Source organism: Helianthus annuus, chromosome 10 (assembly GCF_002127325.2).
Source record: "Helianthus annuus cultivar XRQ/B chromosome 10, HanXRQr2.0-SUNRISE, whole genome shotgun sequence".
In the NCBI taxonomy this organism is placed as follows: Eukaryota; Viridiplantae; Streptophyta; class Magnoliopsida; order Asterales; family Asteraceae; genus Helianthus; species Helianthus annuus.
The window spans coordinates 163208442-163229302 of record NC_035442.2 but is presented as its reverse complement, the minus strand read 5'-3'; the positions used below and the strand labels follow the sequence as shown (position 1 = coordinate 163229302).

The 20861-nt window shown below is 38.4% G+C and overlaps 1 protein-coding gene across 1 annotated transcript; it reads right to left on the bottom strand.

The window, feature by feature from the left end:
• Window positions 1–19528: 19528 nt before the first annotated feature.
• On the bottom strand, window positions 19529–20440 carry LOC110883123. Its single transcript, XM_022130962.1, has one exon. The coding sequence runs from the start codon at window positions 20438–20440 to the stop codon at window positions 19529–19531; it is 912 nt and encodes a 303-aa protein (XP_021986654.1).
• Window positions 20441–20861: the final 421 nt, after the last annotated feature.

Below are 20861 nucleotides of genomic sequence, written 5' to 3'. Positions count from 1 at the left end.
CCAAACTGCGCCGCAATATCGTTGAAAACTTTATTTTCCGCTAAATGAAGGGGAACACCATGAAACTTCAACCATGCTATTCTCTCGTAAGCCAATATTTGACCAGACCATACATCAAGAGATTCAAACCAGTCCTTCCAAAGCTGGATATTAAGAATAAAATCGGAAGCATCTATAACATCGTCAAAAACTACCAAAATATTTAAACCTCCCAGGTAGTGGAACTTAAACTCAGGGACCTTAGACATTTGAAAAAGCTCCTTTAGGTTAATCAAAATATCAATATCTTTCACCCTACCCACCACCGCTCTTCCATGCAAATCAAAGAAAGCACTCGTCTCGCTATGGACTTCGACCAACGGTTCCTGTCCGGGCCCGGGCTCTTTACCGCTCTCACTCAACGAGGACCCCAATTTGTTCAATAGAACTGACGAATATGAAAAGCCATTCCGGATAAAAGCGTCCTTCCGATTATTCCTATTCTCCTCCGAAACATTCCCCTTATGCAAAGGCTTGTCAGTGGGCATCCGAGGTTCTTCCGTCACTACGTTTTCTTTTGCAAATCTAGCTCGGTTTATCATAAGCTTGAAACCCCCCAACTTAAGGCCCTGCAAGTTCCTTTCCATCTCTTTCCAGTCTTTAACCCCTTTGAAACTTACAAAACCAAATTTCAGGCCTTCTTTGTTCCTTTTCTTCGCGATGAAGGAACCCGCTATTTCCCCATAATTACCTAGAAAAGTAGCCAAATCCCATGGTCTACATCCATCAGGGATGTTGGCCACGTAGAACTTCGATACGTTCCCCGCCATAGACCAAGAAAAAGAAGGAAGAAGACAAAGCGACCGTTGCCAGCCAAACACCCCGCGAATGGATGATTCCGACAATCCCGCTAGGAAGAAAGGTTATATCCAGAGACACTGCCTAAGAGTGAAACGATTAAACCTCGCTTGCTAACCTGATTGCCTCATCGTTGTCGAGCAGAGGAATTCCGGCCGGTCAAAAAGAATAAGAAGGAGAGAGAGATATATTTTTTAGTCTATAAAACTATAACTAATAAACCTTATCTTTTTTAGTTATTACATAGTGTCCAACAATCTAACTCTTGGATCTCAAATATAACGCTAAGGGGTGTGGGAAAGAGGAAGGGCTCGGGGAGCCTACGTGGCCTTCGGCCCGACGGGGAACACCGGCCCCCGACCCCATTTTGGTGCACACACGAACAATCCTCCAATCTCTCCAAGCATTTTTCGTGTGGTGAAGATGTTGACCGGAATGGGAAGGGGAAGGTGGTGATGTGGAGGAGGAGAAAGAGGATCCATACCCCTTAGCCTAAATATCATATATTCTTGAAAACGGACCAGATTTTTGGATTTTTTTTTTTAATTTAAATCTTAAGTTACTAATTCATTTTTAATTTACTAATTCATTTACTATACTACTTAAGACTGTATTTTTGGGTTAACTTATTTATAAAATTATTAAAGTTAAGTTTAATGTTATGAATTCAAAATTTGTGAATGTAATTTTTATAAATGTTATTTTTACTACCTAAAGTTAAGTTTAATGTTATGACTTCAAAATGTGTAAATGTAGGTGGTGTTTGTTTTTTGGGCAAAAGCTCTTCTGAGCACTTATGTCTGCGTCGCGCAGACATGTGCAGACCTTTGGGTCCTGCAGCTTGTTTGTTTTCTTGAAAAGTTTCTCACTAAAAACATCTTCCCCACCTCTTCCCCACGTAGACATCAACCCAAGTATTCAAACCTCTTCTCCCTCTTCTCCTCTTCTCCCTCCAGCCGACACCACCTCCTCTGCCACCACCACCACCTCCATCTCCGACACCACCTCCTCCGCCGCCCACCTCCACTCGCGCAGGTGCTGTTGGTTTATGTTATGTGGGTCTGGTCCGAGGAGAGTGGTGGTTATAAATTAATTTTTTTTTTATAAAAAAACAAACAGTCTTCTCCTTACAGACTGCAGACCTTTGGTCCACCTCTTCTTCTGCAGATGTGGTCCGCAGACTGCAAACCTTTTACCTCTTCAAAAACAAACAGCACCGTAGTTTTTATAAATGTTATTTTTACTACCTAAAAAGGCTAACGAAAGGGGCTAACCAAAGAGTTTGTTACTCGATAACCTTTTGTTTTGATGTATTAGAAAAACTTTTCGAAAATAGTTAGCATAAAAAAAATTTGATGGAACCGATATTTAGTGAATGAAAAAGTCAAGTAGTCAACATAAGGGTAAATTCTCTAATTTTACCCTTTCATCATTAAATAACTTCCAAATCATTTATAACCGTTAAATCAGTTTGATTAAAAACTCAAGAAACTTCCTACCCTTCTAGGCTATATATACTTTGTATTTGAACCTCCACATTCCACACACGACACATTAGGTAGGATCCTAGATAAAACGCATTTTTATAGGAACAGAAAGAACAAAGTAAGGGCATGTTTGACTAAGCTTTTCAAAACAACTTATTGATTTATCAAAAAGCCAATAAGTTGTTTTTGTGTTTGGCTAAGCCAAAAGTCCTTTTAGAAATGGCTTTTTGCAAAGAAGAAAAAGGAGGTTTCAAGAAGTCACAATATTGTGACTTCTTGGCCAGCTTTTAACTTTTCAAACTACAAATTACCAATATACCCCTTCTTTACCCCCTTATATCTAAAAGAATGTCCATTTTAGTCATTTAACATCAATAAGCTAATCCAAACACTTTTTTAAAAACTCTTTTTCAAAAAGTCCTTTTCCTAAAAGTACTTTTCCAAAAGTTCTTTTTAACTATAATAAGTTTAGCCAAACATGCCCTAAATACTTAATTTTTCATTGTTAAAAGTTTCTAGCATATAAGAAAATGGTTGAAATGCAATTCTATTTATCTCCTATATAATCTACTCATGTATGAGTTATATTACATACACAGTTATATTACATACACATAACCTACACGTTTAAAAAACCATATAGACAAATTAGTGTAATATGTATTTTTAATGAGAAAATATGAAATATTGTTAAAAGTAAACGATTTAGGTTTGTGATTGATCTCTAGTAATTTAGTATCTCGAATTAACCTCACTATATATAAAAATTATGACGTTAGTTGGTTTTTGAAATCGATTTTGTCAACGTACAAGTAAGACAGCCGATTCGATAATTGGCTCGGTTATAAAAACATTGATAATTAAGGCTAACCGGTATCGAGAACGTCCCCTGGATGATCCATGCCGGCGCCGAACCAAACACCGTGCCCCCCCCCCCCCCCCCGGCCGTCCTCCCCGTCGAGTATTGGACTTTGGAGACGAAGCACAAGAAGACAAAAATTTTGCGAAGTCCCATGTATATGACCGTTTAAAAAAAAATTAATTTTCAATTTCAAAATAACCAAACGGTTATATTTCAAATTTTTACCAAAATCCAACCAAATATTATAAATATTCACAACTTTTACACCATTTTTCACACCTTTTCACCCACTACAACCTCATCTCTCTCTCTCTCTCTCTCTAATTTTTTAAAACCTTCTTCCCTTTTTATAAAAATTACCCACTACCACCCCATCTCTCTCTCAAAATTAATCATGTCTTCACCTTCTTCATCTTCTTCGTAGACGTGGTATTCGTCATCTTCGCGCAAGAATGAGGCATTTTTCGAAAACATGATTATGTATGCGGCTCAAGTCTTCATGGCGGAGGATGAAAACTCTGAAGCGTCGTCCCAACGGCAAACTAGGAGAGCAAAATTAAACCGAGACAAAGAAGGTACTTGTCACAACCCCCGATCCCTAGTTCCCGGGAACGGGCGGTCGCGAGCCAGTTTCGGTGGTATCACGTTTATTTATCCAATTTGGCAGCGGAAATTTTCATCAGGACCGTAGTTAGGAAATGTTAAATAAGAGTAAACCACCTCGTTTAATAATATTAAACATATGGGTAAAACCCAAGTTTTCAATACACATATTTCAGAGGAATAAATCCTATTTATTTAATAAAAACATCCATTTTATTCTTAGGTAACTTTATTGCCACTTTTCCAAGCCTTCAGTGCTGTCCAGCTGGCTTCTATTTGGCTTTCACATTTTGTTACCTGAAACGCGTTTTAAAAACATTTTGTCAGTGGGAAATACTGGTGAGTAAATCCCAGTTTAATCAAGTTCAAGTAAAAACCAATTTGCAATATTGAGGGCACATCCGCAATTACATTTGTATCTAAGACATCACAATTAACATCAGTGGTACGGTCATACTCAACTTATGGGATGTTACCACACCAGTAACCAATTTTGTATACAAAACCCCAACATACCCACTATAATTGTATTCTTTATAAATACTCAATAACTGCTTTGTATATATTTAATAAAGTGAGGTTTTGTAAAAACAGTTTATAAAAAGGAGATTACTCACATTGCTGTTTTAGGTTATTCTTTAGGGTTTCCTGGTGAATATCTATAATTTACACAAATGCATGTGTGTTAGTATAATAACCCATTTTAACATTAGTAATACCCTCCCCGAGACGGCATTCCAACGACTACGTCGGGCAGAACCACGACAGCCGTTACGGAACCCTAGATCAATCGGGCAGCGTATCTAATACGTCTCCAGGGGTTATAATACTTACATCGTAGCAGAACCTCGCTATTTTAGGGGGTATAATGCCTGGGTATAGTAACGCCACTACAGAAAATTAAGAAAGAAAGAAAGGAATGAACGAGCAGACTGAAGGCCCGTTGCCTTCTATTTATAGGGCTGCAATCGCACCCTCTCGCGGCCCGCGTGGGATATGGGCAGGGCTTACGCGGCCCGCATGGCCTAGGAGTCTAGGCGTAGCTGATCCGGGTCACCACCTAGGTTCAACACGCGTTATGACACGTGTCATCACCGGGCTGTGCCACAACTTGGGTCGCTCGCGGCCCGCATTAACTTAGACAAGCACATACGCGGCCCGCATGAACTAAAGATTGCAGCGAAGTTCATTTACATACTAATGCGACCCGCCTTAAGTTGAGGTGAGGCCCTACGCGGCCCGCCTCAGCTTACTTTTGAAGGTTTTTAATTTATTTTTATATATTATAATCTATTTTGGCTCGGTTTTCACATACGGGGTGCATATAGAGACATGTTGAGACATTTTAAGATATATTAGGGTGTCAAAATTATTATGAGGGTGTTGGTTTTACCGAGGGTTGTTATATCCTCCCCACCTTGTTTTAGAGCTCGTCCTCGAGATCTACTGGAACAAGTGTGGATATTTCTTTTGCATTTCTGATTCAAGTTCTCATGTGTACTCAGGTCCTCTTTTGGAGTCCCACTTCACTTTGACCAGAACTAATCTCTTATGTTTGAGATTCTTAATTTTCCTATCTTCAATTTGTAGAGGTCTTTCTACAAATTTGAGTTGTTCATTTACCTCTATATCCTTGAGAGGTACTACGAGTGATTCATCAGCTAGGCACTTTTTGAGATTAGATACATGAAATACATCATGTATTCCTGCCATTTCCTCTGGCAGTTGTAGCTGATAGGCTACAGGTCCTATTCTTTTAATAATCTTGAAAGGTCCAATATACCTGGGACTTAGCTTTCCTCTTTTGATGAATCTTACTACTCCTTTCCAAGGAGAGACTTTTAATAATACTTTATCTCCTACCTGAAATTCTAATGGTTTGCGTCTGTTATCAGCGTAGCTCTTTTGTCGATCACGCGCTTCCTTCAGTCGTTCATTGACTTGAATGATTTTGTCAGTTGTTTCTTGTACTATCTCGGGTCCAGATAGTTGTTTTTCCCCAATTTCTGCCCAACAGACTGGGGTTCTACACTTTCGTCCATAAAGTGCTTCGAATGGTGCAGCATTGATACTTGTGTGATAACTGTTATTATAAGAAAATTCTATTAAAGGTAAGTGTTCGTCCCAATTACCTCCGAAATCAATTACACAAGCTCTAAGCATATCTTCCATCGTCTGGATTGTCCTTTCGCTTTGCCCGTCTGTTTGAGGATGATAAGCTGTGCTTAGGTTTAACTTGGTTCCCATTGCTTTTTGGAAACTTGACCAAAAATGAGATGTAAATCGGCTATCTCTATCAGAAACAATTGATAAAGGAATTCCATGTAATGAAACAATTTCATTTACATATAGTTTGGCTAATTGTTCCATACTAAAGGTTTCCTTCATTGATAGGAAATGAGCTGACTTGGTTAGCATATCTACAATCACCCAGATTGTATCATTACCTTTTCTTGTTTTGGGTAATTTGATAACAAAATCCATTGTTATCAATTCCCATTTCCAAACTGGCATTTCTAATTGTTGTAATAAACCTGAGGATTTCTGATGTTCAGCTTTAACTTGTGAGCAAGTTAAACATTTAGAAACATAAGTTGCTACATCCTTTTTCATTCTTATCCACCAAAAATTTTTCCTTAAATCCTGGTACATTTTATCACTTCCTGGATGCATCGTATATTTAGACTTATGAGCTTCTTCTAATATACAGTGACGTAAATTTCCTAATTTAGGTATCCACATTCTCTTTTTATGGAACCTCCAAATTCCATCTGTTCCTTGTTCTAATTCCTTAATCATTCCTTTTAATTTTTCAGTATCCTCCTTGATTACTGATTCTTGTGCTTTTCTAATCTGATCGTTTAAATCTACTTATAGATTTAATTTAAGAGAACGTACCCTTTTTGGCTTGTCGTGATATTTTCGACTTAAAGCATCAGCCACCACATTGGCTTTTCCTGCATGATACTGGATATCACAATCATAATCGCTAAGTAACTCCATCCAGCGTCTTTGCCTCATATTCAACTCTTTTTGCCCAAAAACATACCTTAAACTCTTATGATCTGTGAATATGGTAAATTTACTACCATAAAGATAATGTCTCCAAATCTTAAGGGCAAAAATTATAGCTCCTAATTCCAAATCATGGGTTGAATAATTTTCTTCATGACTCTTAAGCTGTCTAGATGCATAAGCTATAACTTTTTGACGTTGCATTAATACACATCCATAACCTAACTTTGAAGCGTCACAAAAGACTACAAAGTCTTCAGTTCCTTCTGGTAACGCTAGTATAGGTGTATGGGTTAGTCTTTGCTTAAGAATTCTAAAGGCTTCTTCTTGTTTTGGTCCCCATTCAAACTTAACAGATTTACAGGTTAACTTAGTTAAAGGAATGACTATTATAGAAAAATCTCGAATAAATCTTCTATAATAACCGGCCAATCCTAAGAAACTTCTAACTTCGGTTGGAGACTCAGGGGTTTTCCATTTGGTAATTGCCTCGATCTTTGTTGGATCTACATGAATTCCTTCATGATTAACTAAATGTCCGAGAAATTGTACCTGTTCTAACCAAAACTCGCACTTTGAAAACTTAGCATAAAGTTTCTCCTTTCTCAATAAACTTAAAAGTAAGTGCAAGTGCTTTGCATGCTCCTCTTTACTTTTAGAGTAAATTAGAATATCATCTATGAAGACAATTATGAATTTATCCAAATATGGTTTACATATTCGGTTCATCATGTCCATGAATGCAGCTGGGGCATTGGTTAAACTAAATGGCATGACAGTAAATTCATAATGACCATACCTCGTTCTAAATGCGGTTTTAAGAATGTCCTCTTCCTGTACCTTTAATTGATGATATCCTGATCTTAAATCGATTTTAGAGAAAAATCGAGCTCCTTGAAGTTGATCAAACAAATCATCGATCCTCGGTAATGGATACCGATTCTTAATCGTGACTTTGTTCAATTCACGGTAGTCAATGCACATACGCATTGATCCGTCCTTCTTTTTAACAAATAAAATCGGCGCTCCCCATGGCGATGAGCTTGGCTGTATGAATCCTTTCTCCAACAATTCGTCTAGCTGTTTCTTCAGTTCTTGCATTTCCGCAGGTGCCAAACGGTAAGGTGCTTTGGCAATTGGTGCTGTCCCTGGTAACAGGTGAATTCTGAATTCAACTTCTCTGTCTGGCGGTAGTCCTGGCAATTCTTCTGGAAAGACATCTGAAAATTGGGACACTACTGGAATGTCTTTTAACTCTTTTCCTTTAGTGTTAGTGATTATAGAAATCATATACACTATAGATCCTTTCCTTATATAACTTGCAGTTTTCATCACAGAGATGAATTTAGTGGATCTAGATGGCTTATCTCCTTTAATTGTGATCTTTTCACCTCTTGGTGTTTTTACCTGAATTGACTTTTGATCACATAAGATATTGGCTTTATTGGCTATTAACCAATCCATTCCTAATACGACATCAAATCCTACCAGATTCATTGGGTAAAGGTTTGCAATAAATTTTTGATTAAAAATTTCTATTCTTGCTTCTTGCAAGATTTCAGAAATCTTAACGGTTTCTCCATTTGCGGTTTCTACTAGACATTCTTGTGGTAGTTTAGTTAATGATTGATTTAGGAGTTTGCAAAATGAAGTATTAATAAAACTTTGGTTTGCACCAGAGTCAAATAATACTTTAGCAAAAATATCATTAACTAAAAACGTACCAGCAATGACGTCCGGAATCATTCTAGCTTCGTCTGCAGTTAGAACAAATGCTCTAGCATTTTTAGGATTCTTGTTATTTGCAGCTGGAGCCAATTTCGGACAGTTTGTCCTGATGTGACCTTTTTCTCCACAATTAAAACACATTCCATTACTGGATTTCTTCTTACAATTCTCTTCCTTGTGTCCTGGGGCCTTGCAAAAATTACAATAAGTAGAGCATCTTCCGGAATGCTTCTTTCTGCAGGCTTTGCAGTATGGTGCAGAGGTAGAACCTACGTTCCTACGGTTAAAATTCCCAGAACAGAATTCTTGAGTAAGCCTTTGGGTCAGGTTTCTCCTCTGGTCTTCTTCTCTAGTTCGCACTAGTTCATCAGTCAAGGTATTGGCTAGTTCTACAGTTTCCTCTATGGTTTGAGGTCTAGCTGCCTTGACTACATGTCTAATTTCTCCAATTAATCCCCAGATATAACGAGAGATTAACACTGGTTCAGGTGAAGCAAGGGTTGGTACTATGCTAGCATATTCAAAGAATGTGGTAGTGCAACCCTTACTGTCTACCCCGGTCATTCTAAGATTCAGAAACTTATTTGCTATCTGTTCCTTTTCATTGGGAGGACAGAATTTCCTTTCTACCATACTTTTGAATTCCTCCCATTCCATATTATAAACCCTATCACTTCCTCTTGACTGGAGGATAGTGTTCCACCATTCTAGGGCTGCATTTTTAAACAGATTTGAAGCAAAAATTATTTTATCTTCTTCAGCACATTTACTTATTTTTAGAACAGCCTCAGTTTTCTCTATCCAGCGTAGGGCTGCAATGGGTCCTTCATTGCCCGAGAATTCTATTGGTTTACAAGACTAGAATTCCTTGTAAGAACAACCATATGGCATGGTTCTTCTTCTTTTGGGAATGGGCGCTTGAAGTACGGGTCCATTGTTCACGCTGTGTTCCGGTTCACTTGGTCGTTTACTACTATGCTTACTTTTATTATTCGCTTCTTGAACCGTTTGAATAATAAATGGCATTGCATCTATAATTCCTTGTGCCACTATGTGTTGAACGACACTATTATCCATTTGGTTTCCATTGTTATTGTTGTCCGGATTCTCATTAACCACGTTATTGTTACTCTGGTTATCGTTATTCAAATTATCTTGATTTCCTTCGTCGGCCATCTGAATTTTACACAATTATCAAATATTAATATCACAAATAATATTTGAATATAGCCAATCACATGACACGAACTTTTAGCCAAAAGCGTCGAGCATTGCGACTTTTACTCTATTTATATAGTATGCATCATTACACACCAGTACTGAAATTTAAATTACAATACCGACTGAAATGTAAGGCTACAATACTAGTAGTAGGCATCCGTAGTGTTTTTTTTTCATACACACATATATTATTATATTATATTATATTATTATTACTACTACCGTTCCTGCCATTACATTCACTGATATGGATTCATCCAAAAATCCATATTACGCTCATCGTATTTCCATACGAGGCGTTCTCCCACCTGTCGCATTCTCTCACTGCTTTCTAAAATTTCCTCACCGAAGGTCCTAAGTTCTTGGACATTTTCTGCACTCATTGGGGGTGCAGGTTCTAGGACTGGGTTTGGAATCTGTGGTACGAGTTCCTGGTATGGAGGGATAGGGGCCGGGTACGGGTATAGATTCTCTAAAATTTCCCTAACATATGCATCACTAATGTTGTAGGGATCTTGAGGATCTAACCATGGGTAAGCTCCTAAGTTGGGCATTGGCACATTTTCCTGTATTGGGTTTTGTTGCACGTAGTCCCTAACATCATCCCACCAGGGGTCGTAGTTGTTTGGGTCTAGAGGATTTGGTGCAGGTACCCTAGGTATCTCTTCCGGGTTGTAATCAGGCATTTCTATTTGATTTTCTACTTCCATGGGTTGGTCAGGATTTTGTGGTTGGGGTGCGAGCATTTGTTCCAGGTTTGGGTCAGCAGCAGTGGTTGCTAGAATATGGATATTAGCTATACCCCTATTGAGCATATCCTGATTATATGCATCAGTCTCTCTTTTTGTTGCGGCTAACACCCGCTGTTCCTGCAACTTTTTCATTCGTTTCCTACGCTCGTGCGCTCCCCTACTGAACCATCCCCTCTTTTTCTGAGGAAATGGCTCTTCAGATTGAGCCTTAAACACAAAGATTCCTTCTTCAGTGTCAGCAGAATACCCTGAGAGGGCAGGCTGAGAAGAGGAGGTGCCTTCGCTCCTAGGCGAACCAGACAGTTGACGATAGGCGTCAGAGGGTCCTTGGTCGCTCATACTGTAAACTAACAAATAGTCAGATAACACATAGCAAGTAAATACAATTATACACGTATTTCCATAATTTATTTCCTAACACTTTGAATTTTGATGTCAGCAGAACACTTCTGTGGCTGAATCAGTGGCATAGCTCTGATACCACCTTCTGTCACAACCCCCGATCCCTAGTTCCTGGGAACGGGCGGTCGCGAGCCAGTTTCGGTGGTATCACGTTTATTTATCCAATTTGGCAGCGGAAATTTTCATCAGGACCGTAGTTAGGAAATGTTAAATCAGAGTAAACCACCTCGTTTAATAATATTAAACATATGGGTAAAACCCAAGTTTTCAATACACACATTTCATAGGAATAAATCCTATTTATTTAATAAAAACATCCATTTTATTCTTAGGTAACTTTATTGCCACTTTTCCAAGCCTTCAGTGCTGTCCAGCTGGCTTCTATTTGGCTTTCACATTTTGTTACCTGAAACGCGTTTTAAAAACATTTTGTCAGTGGGAAATACTGGTGAGTGAATCCCAGTTTAATCAAGTTTAAGTAAAAACCAATTTGTAGTATTGAGGGCACATCCGCAATTACATTTGTATCCAAGACATCACAATTAACATCAGTGGTACGGTCATACTCAACTTATGGGATGTTACCACACCAGTAACCAATTTTGTATACAAAACCCCAACATACCCACTATAATTGTATTCTTTACAAATACTCAATAACTGCTTTGTATATATTTAATAAAGTGAGGTTTTGTAAAAACAGTTTATAAAAAGGAGATTACTCACATTGCTGTTTTAGGTTATTCTTTAGGGTTTCCTGGTGAATATCTATAATTTACACAAATGCACGTGTGTTAGTATAATAACCCATTTTAACATTAGTAATACCCTCCCCGAGACGGCATTCCAACGACTACGTCGGGCAGAACCACGACAGCCGTTACGGAACCCTAGATCAATCGGGCAGCGTATCTAATACGTCTCCAGGGGTTATAATACTTACATCGTAGCAGAACCTCGCTATTTTAGGGTGTATAATGCACGGGTATAGTAACGCCACTACAGAAAATTAAGAAAGAAAGAAAGGAATGAACGAGCAGACTGAAGGCCCGTTGCCTTCTATTTATAGGGCTGCAATCGCACCCTCTCGCGGCCCGCGTGGGATATGGGCAGGGCTTACGCGGCCCGCATAGCCTAGGAGTTATATTACATTGTTAAAAGTTTCTAGCATATAAGAAAATGGTTGAAATGCAATTCTATTTATCTCCTATATAATCTACTCATGTATGAGTTATATTACATACACAGTTATATTACATACACATAACCTACACGTTTAAAAAACCATATAGACAAATTAGTGTAATATGTATTTTTAATGAAAAAATATGAAATATTGTTAAAAGTAAACGATTTAGGTTTGTGATTGATCTCTAGTAATTTAGTATCTCGAATTAACCTCACTATATATAAAAATTATGACGTTAGTTGGTTTTTGAAATCGATTTTGTCAACGTACAAGTAAGACAGCCGATTCGATAATTGGCTCGGTTATAAAAACATTGATAATTAAGGCTAACCGGTATCGAGAACGTCCCCTGGACCATCCATGCCGGCGCCGAACCAAACACCGTGCCCCCTCCCCCCCCCCCCCCCGGCCGTCCTCCCCGTCGAGTATTGGACTTTGGAGACGAAGCACAAGAAGACAAAAATTTTGCGAAGTCCCATGTATATGACCGTTTAAAAAAAAAATTAATTTTCAATTTCAAAATAACCAAACGGTTATATTTCAAATTTTTACCAAAATCCAACCAAATATTATAAATATTCACAACTTTTACACCATTTTTCACACCTTTTCACCCACTACAACCTCATCTCTCTCTCTCTCTCTCTAATTTTTTAAAACCTTCTTCCCTTTTTATAAAAATTACCCACTACCACCCCATCTCTCTCTCAAAATTAATCATGTCTTCACCTTCTTCATCTTCTTCGTAGACGTGGTATTCGTCATCTTCGCGCAAGAATGAGGCATTTTTCGAAAACATGATTATGTATGCGGCTCAAGTCTTCATGGCGGAGGATGAAAACTCTGAAGCGTCGTCCCAACGGCAAACTAGGAGAGCAAAATTAAACCGAGACAAAGAAGGTACTTGTCACAACCCCCGATCCCTAGTTCCCGGGAACGGGCGGTCGCGAGCCAGTTTCGGTGGTATCACGTTTATTTATCCAATTTGGCAGCGGAAATTTTCATCAGGACCGTAGTTAGGAAATGTTAAATAAGAGTAAACCACCTCGTTTAATAATATTAAACATATGGGTAAAACCCAAGTTTTCAATACACACATTTCATAGGAATAAATCCTATTTATTTAATAAAAACATCCATTTTATTCTTAGGTAACTTTATTGCCACTTTTCCAAGCCTTCAGTGCTGTCCAGCTGGCTTCTATTTGGCTTTCACGTTTTGTTACCTGAAACGCGTTTTAAAAACATTTTGTCAGTGGGAAATACTGGTGAGTAAATCCCAGTTTAATCAAGTTTAAGTAAAAACCAATTTGCAATATTGAGGGCACATCCGCAATTACATTTGTATCTAAGACATCACAATTAACATCAGTGGTACGGTCATACTCAACTTATGGGATGTTACCACACCAGTAACCAATTTTGTATACAAAACCCCAACATACCCACTATAATTGTATTCTTTACAAATACTCAATAACTGCTTTGTATATATTTAATAAAGTGAGGTTTTGTAAAAACAGTTTATAAAAAGGAGATTACTCACATTGCTGTTTTAGGTTATTCTTTAGGGTTTCCTGGTGAATATCTATAATTTACACAAATGCATGTGTGTTAGTATAATAACCCATTTTAACATTAGTAATACCCTCCCCGAGACGGCATTCCAACGACTACGTCGGGCAGAACCACGACAGCCGTTACGGAACCCTAGATCAATCGGGCAGCGTATCTAATACGTCTCCAGGGGTTATAATACTTACATCGTAGCAGAACCTCGCTATTTTAGGGGGTATAATGCCTGGGTATAGTAACGCCACTACAGAAAATTAAGAAAGAAAGAAAGGAATGAACGAGCAGACTGAAGGCCCGTTGCCTTCTATTTATAGGGCTGCAATCGCACCCTCTCGCGGCCCGCGTGGGATATGGGCAGGGCTTACGCGGCCCGCATGGCCTAGGAGTCTAGGCGTAGCTGATCCGGGTCACCACCTAGGTTCAACACGCGTTATGACACGTGTCATCACCGGGCTGTGCCACAACTTGGGTCGCTCGCGGCCCGCATTAACTTAGACAAGCACATACGCGGCCCGCATGAACTAAAGATTGCAGCGAAGTTCATTTACATACTAATGCGGCCCGCCTTAAGTTGAGGTGAGGCCCTACGCGGCCCGCCTCAGCTTACTTTTTAAGGTTTTTAATTTATTTTTATATATTATAATCTATTTTGGCTCGGTTTTCACATACGGGGTGCATATAGAGACATGTTGAGACATTTTAAGATATATTAGGGTGTCAAAATTATTATGAGGGTGTTGGTTTTACCGAGGGTTGTTATAGTACTTTAATTTTTTGTTTAGCGTATGTTTATTTAAATTTAATAATGAATTTTATAATGAATTTGATTTACCAGTCACAGATATTTGACGATGTAGTGGCGGGAACAGGTCCAGACACAAGTTTTACGGTTTCGGGGGTGGAATACTGGCGGGGTTACTACCTTGCAGATGGAATATACCTAACGTACTCGACAATCGTTAAAACTATTCCGCACCCGAAGACGATAAAAGAAAAAAATTTGCGAAGTATCAAGAGGGTGCGAGAAAAGATATTGAACGGTGTTTTGGGGTTCTACAAAAAAAGGCATATCATTGAACGTCCAGCACGTTTGGCTACACCAAAGAGGTTACGACACATTATGTACGCTTGTATCATCCTTCATAACATGGTCATTGAACACGAAGGTAGAGCGATATGCGAGTACGACGAAAACGCGTCTACCGGAAATTCTGTTCTAGTTAGTTTGGAACAACAAGATTTGAACATGTTCTCTCTACGTAACGAGTACACACATCATAACCTACAAGCAGACTTGGTGGAGTACATTTGGAACAACGCTCAAAACGAACCTGACGACCACATGCAGGATGAAGACTAGTAGGTTTTTTAATATTTTTTTAATGCTTAGGATTTTTTTTTAAGTTTTTTTTTATGTTTATGTTTTTTTAAGTTATTAGGATTTTTTTTTAAAGTTTATGTTTTTTTTAGTTTATGTAATGTTTAATATTAATGAAAATATTTTCTTATTTTATTTGTTAAATGTTAAAAAAAAAGAGGATGTTAAAAAAACAATTAAAATGGTGGGGTAGGATCATCCTCCCATTTCCATTGTTTTTGTGGGATGTATCATCCTCAAGAGGACTATGATATGGCGCCTAGGTGGCGGATCATCCTCCAAGGAAGGATTATCACCATACCATGTAACCTAAGTAATAGCGAGCCATTTGTCTTCCATTCGGGTTTCCATGCTATGCCATTTGATGGATAGATTATGGTTGAAACCCACACAAATTTTCTATGTTGTTTTCAATGGCAGTAAGCCACCATCCTCGAGTACCTCTCCCTTATCCTCTTTCAACAAAGTTTACTTAGGGTTTGGCGTGGTAAAAATATGGAGGCCATGATGATGTTGTTACAAGTTGGTGATTGTTTTGATTGAATACTACACACATAATGATATTACATCCAGGGGCGGATTTAGATATAATTAGGGGGTTCCTGGAACCGTTCGATTCGTAATTGAGAGTGTTAATTTATATATAAAATTCGGAAGGAACCCTTTAATATTTTATAGGGGAACCTCATAACCAAATGTATTGTGCAGCAAACTGGTTCAGCTCTCTTTTCTTAAACCTGAGGTCTGAGTTCGAGTTTTGTAAGGTCCCTTTTCCCTTCTTTTTTTCTTTTTTAATTCTGCAATTTTTTAGGTTGCCCTACTCGGTAACCCAACTTGTCGACCCGTTATGGCCCGACCTGTTGACCCGTTATGACCTGACACTATTTAACCTAGTTAATTTGTGCACCCCCTAACGAAAAATCCTGGATCCGCCACTGATTACATCTTTGGAAGGATGGTGACTAATGGTTTTGTTTGGAACTATGGCGAACAAGATGATCATTGCATTTGGAACATGATGTTAGATAAGACGATGATGGTGATGTGTAGTGGTAGTGTAAGGTGGTAGGCCAAATGTAAACTAGGTTAAATGTGACCGACCACATGTTTGGTGTTCAGGTCTTCTTGAAAATGTGCATAAATGTGTGGGTTCCTAGCTAGTCATTGTTACTTATCTTTTGAGTGTGTTTAATCAATTAAGAAAATGTGCTTTAAGGAGGAGGAGGAGGACGACGACGATGACGGATACGAGGAAGAAGAAGAAGAAAACCACGACGACGATGAAGAAGTTGAAATCGTCCCAACATCCGCTCAGAGAGCTTGGAGGAGCGATGAGGAGGTCTCCTTGGTCAAGGCATACTTGCACACCTCCGAAAACAAAAGACATTCGAATGAACAACGAAGAAACTTGTTTTGGAGACGAGTTATATCACATTTTGCCAAACTTCCCAGTTCGACCGGACGCAACATGGATCAAATGACTTCGAAGTGGGAAGATTTGAACCGAAAAATGAGAAAATTTAGCGCTTGTTTCATTCAATTGGTAAGTTGTTTTTTAACTTATCACTATATGTTTTTTTTTCTTTTTTTGTTTTTTTAAACAGAAAACTGTTTTTATTTTTTATCTTTTAAAACAGAAAACTGTTTTTTATACTTTTTAAACAGAAAACTATTTTTTTATATTTTGAAAATAGAAACCTGTTTTTTTATTTTTTTAACAGAAAACTTTTTTTTATTTTTTTAAGATAGAAAACTGTTTTTTTTTAAACAGAAAACTTTTTTTTAATTTTAAAATAGAAAACTGTTTTTTATTTTTTTAAAACAGAAAACTGTTTTTTTTTTATATTTTTTAAACAAAAAACTATTTTTATATTTTTAAAACAGAAAACTGTATTTTTTTATTTTTTTAAAACAGAAAACTGTTTTTCTAATATTTTTATAACAGAAAAATGTTATTTTTTATCTTGTTTTATAAAATAGTTTGTTTGGTATTTTTTGTAGACCCGAAATCCACAAAGTGGATCAAGCGAGACGACTATCATAAAAAAACACCCTAGAAGAGTATTGTCGGACATACAAGCATAAAACTTTTCCACACTTGGCGTTGCGAGACATCACCCGAAGTGGGTTGGTCGACATGGATAGGCCGACGACTCCAAGGAAAAGAGGAGGTCCCAAAAGATCAAAAACTTCTGAGTCAAGGAACTACACTACTTCGAGTCAGGTAACATGCCCGAAATGAATTTGAATGACCAACCCGATGACGAACTCGATCAAGATGATACCCCCACAAGACTGCGCCGCAAGAAAAGTGATGATTCGTCAAGTAGAGGAAAGGAAGCAGTGGCGGAGTCCATCACCGAATTCAAAGCGGATAAATTGGTGGAAAGATCCGAATCCAAAGAAAGAAGAGAAAAACTTGTTGCTTCAAAACTTAAACGTGACGAGGCGTATATTAGACACTTGACCGAAAACAAAAAAAAAATCGTGATTTAAACGTCTTGTTACAACCGCACATCACTCTTGACGAACCGTTTAAGTCGATCCTACTTCAACGCAAACCCGAGATATGTGAAAAGTGGGGTTGGGCGATGCTGTAGATTTTTTAGGTTTTTTTTTAATTTGCAATGTTTAGTTTTTTTTAGTTTGTAATTTAGGATTTATTTAATGTAATTTTTATTTAAATGAAATTGTTATTGTTAATTTATAATTTAAAAAAGAGTTAAATGCCATTTTAGTCCCTATGGTTTGGGTCATTTTGACAGTTTAGTCCAAAGGTTTCATTTTTCTCCTGTGGGTCCAAAAAGGTTTCACCATTGCCATTTTAGTCCACTTGGTTAACTTCATCCATGTTTTATGTTAACCATAAGGGCATTTCGGTCATTTTATATGTAATTATGTTAACCAGAAAGGCAATTCGTCCATATAACATGACCGAATCGCCCGTCTCGTTAACAGAAATAATGGATGAAGTTAACCCAGTGGACTAAACTGGCAAAGTGGCCCAAACCATAGGGACTAAAATGGCATTTAACTCTTTAAAAAAACTCACTAGTGGTAAGGCACCCCTAGTAACATTCATAACTAGTGATGGAATCAAGCTCAATAACGTGTCGGACAATGATTGGGTGTTATGAGTGATGGAAAACCATCACTAGTGGAGCGCCCCTACCCCTAATAAGACGCTAGATGGTGCTGTTTGTTTTTTCAGAGGTAAAATATCTGTAGTCTGCGGACCACATCTGCAAACATCTGTAAGAGAAGAGGTGTACCAAACCTCTACAGTCTGCAAGAAGAAGACTGTTTGTTTTTTAATTTCTGCAATGGACACCTTAATTCAAATAATCTTGTAATGAACACCATAACCATATATTCAAATAATCTTGTAATGAACATCAAGCAATAATCATAACCATTTAAGAACAATGAACACCTTAATTCAACAATTTAAACATTAATCTGAAAAAAAAAATAATTGAAACATAATCTAAAAAAAAACAACAATTTATCTTGTAATGAACAATGAACACCTTAATTCAACAATGAACATATTGAAACATAATCTGAAAAAAAATCAACAATTTATTGGATAATCAACACCTTAATTCAACAATGAACACTAATTGTGAAAAACAACAATTTATAAAAAAGAAAAAGTTGAACCTGTAAATGGGTCGACGGCTGATGTAGCGATGGAGGAGGTGGTTGTGTGAGGCAGCAGCGACAGACGAGGTGGTTGTCGAGGCAGCATGGGTCGACGATGAACAGGGGTCGACGATGGCAGCAGGGGTCGACAACGATGGCAGCAGGGGTCGACGACGATGGCAGCAGGGGTCGATGACCATGGCGACGATGGAAGCAGGTGGCGGAGGAGGTGGAGGTGACGGAGATGTGATGGTGTCGGAGGAGGTGGAGGTGGTGACGGAGGAGGTGGAACATGCTAGGGTTTGTTGTATTTTGAAAGAGCATAGGAGGAGAAGGGCTTTGAAGATGTGAGTCCTAATATGCGCGAGGAAAAGGTCTAGAAACCCTTTTTTAATGAAATCACTTCCAAAAAAACAAACACACTACATACTCAAACGTTTGCACATGGTCTGCGTGGGGCAGACATAAGAGATCCAGAAGTACTTTTCACAAAAACAAACACCCCAAAATGACCAACTCTTATATACTCAAATCGAGCCTCCGACAAAAAGGTCACATGTTATGATATCAAAGATGAATACCTAAGTTCAAAACTTACCAAAATAATTCAAGATATTTTATGAGAGGAGACAATAGGGCCTAGAAATTTGAGCCTCAAAAGCTATCATGAGTATTTGCAAATTCAAATAAAATGTGTCAAAAATAAAAAAAATAAAAAAATCAGGGTCAATCAGTCTCTCTGCCTAATTTTCTTTGTAAGTTAAAATATTTTTTTTGAAAAGAAAACTTCATTAAAACAAGCCCAAGCTCGAAGACAGAGCCGGGAACCACACAATTACATAATTGCAAATTTACGCCAATCCAACCATGAAATCGGATTGTTTCTAATTCTATTCTTAAACCACAAATATCCCAAAGATAATATATCACAAAAAATGGACTCCACTTTAACCTTAGAAGCCGAAAACAAAGCATTATTCCGCGCCAACCACAGGCACCAAACAGCGACTCGAATTATACCTTTGAAAGCACCCTTTTCCCCAGCTCTAAAACTACCATACTTGTGCAGATTCAGCAGGTCACGGAAAGAGAAAACAAACACAGGAGCGGTCCGGCACCATCGACTGACTTTCTGCCAAATCACCGAAGTCACAATGCATGAAGTAAATAGATGATCAACGGATTCCTCCTCGGATCTGCACAAGGGATAAAGACCGTCACCGATAACAATTCTCCGTCTCCGAAGAGCGTCAGCAGTGGGTATTCTGTCCAAATCCGCTCTCCAGGCTAATACATTGCATTTAATCGGGATCCAGCTACACCAATCCATAACGAAGTCGCTGTCACTCGCCACACTTTTTTCCAACAATTGCCTGACAGAGCTCACCGAAAAAAGGCCTGAACTATCCCCCAACCACTTCCAGGAGTCGCATTCATTATTCAAAGAGACCAAGGCAAGATCCGCAGAAAGCACACTCCATTCCATGATTTCTTCGACACGATCCAGGTCATGCTTCCACAACCAAACTCCCATCAAGCGGTCACGAACCGAACAATCTTTCACCGTTTCTAAAGCAAACAAATTAGGATAAACCTCACAGAGAGGGATATCTTTTATCCACGGGTCCAACCAAAATAAGACTTCATTGCCTCTACCAACCGAACCCCGAAAAAAATTGCGAAGCCTGAAATTACCCGAAAGGGGCTTGTTAATATCCGAGACAATTTTCTGCCAAACCCCTCCCATAGATCTCAAAACCGGAAGGAAAGACCAGCCCGAACCCCCCGAATGAATCGCATTAATCACCTTAACCCAAAGATTGTTCTTCTCACATTTGTATCTCCAACCCCATTTGCTAAGAAGGGCTAGATTAGCGAAATTAAGTTTACTAATTCCCAGGCCCCCGTTTTTCTTTGATGACGCCACTTTATTCCAAGCCACCCAGTGCGTCTTTTTAACTTCAGACGAACCACCCCATAAAATTTAATTAATCAAGCCTTCCAAGTCGCTAACCACTTTGACCGGAGCTTTGAAGAGCGAGAAAAAGTAAATAGGCAAACTCTAAAGAACGGACCGGATAAGGGTAATTCTCCCCCGATAGAGAGGAGAGTCGCCTTCCAAAGAGCCAACCTAGACTCAAAAATGTCGTACACCGGCTTCCAATTGC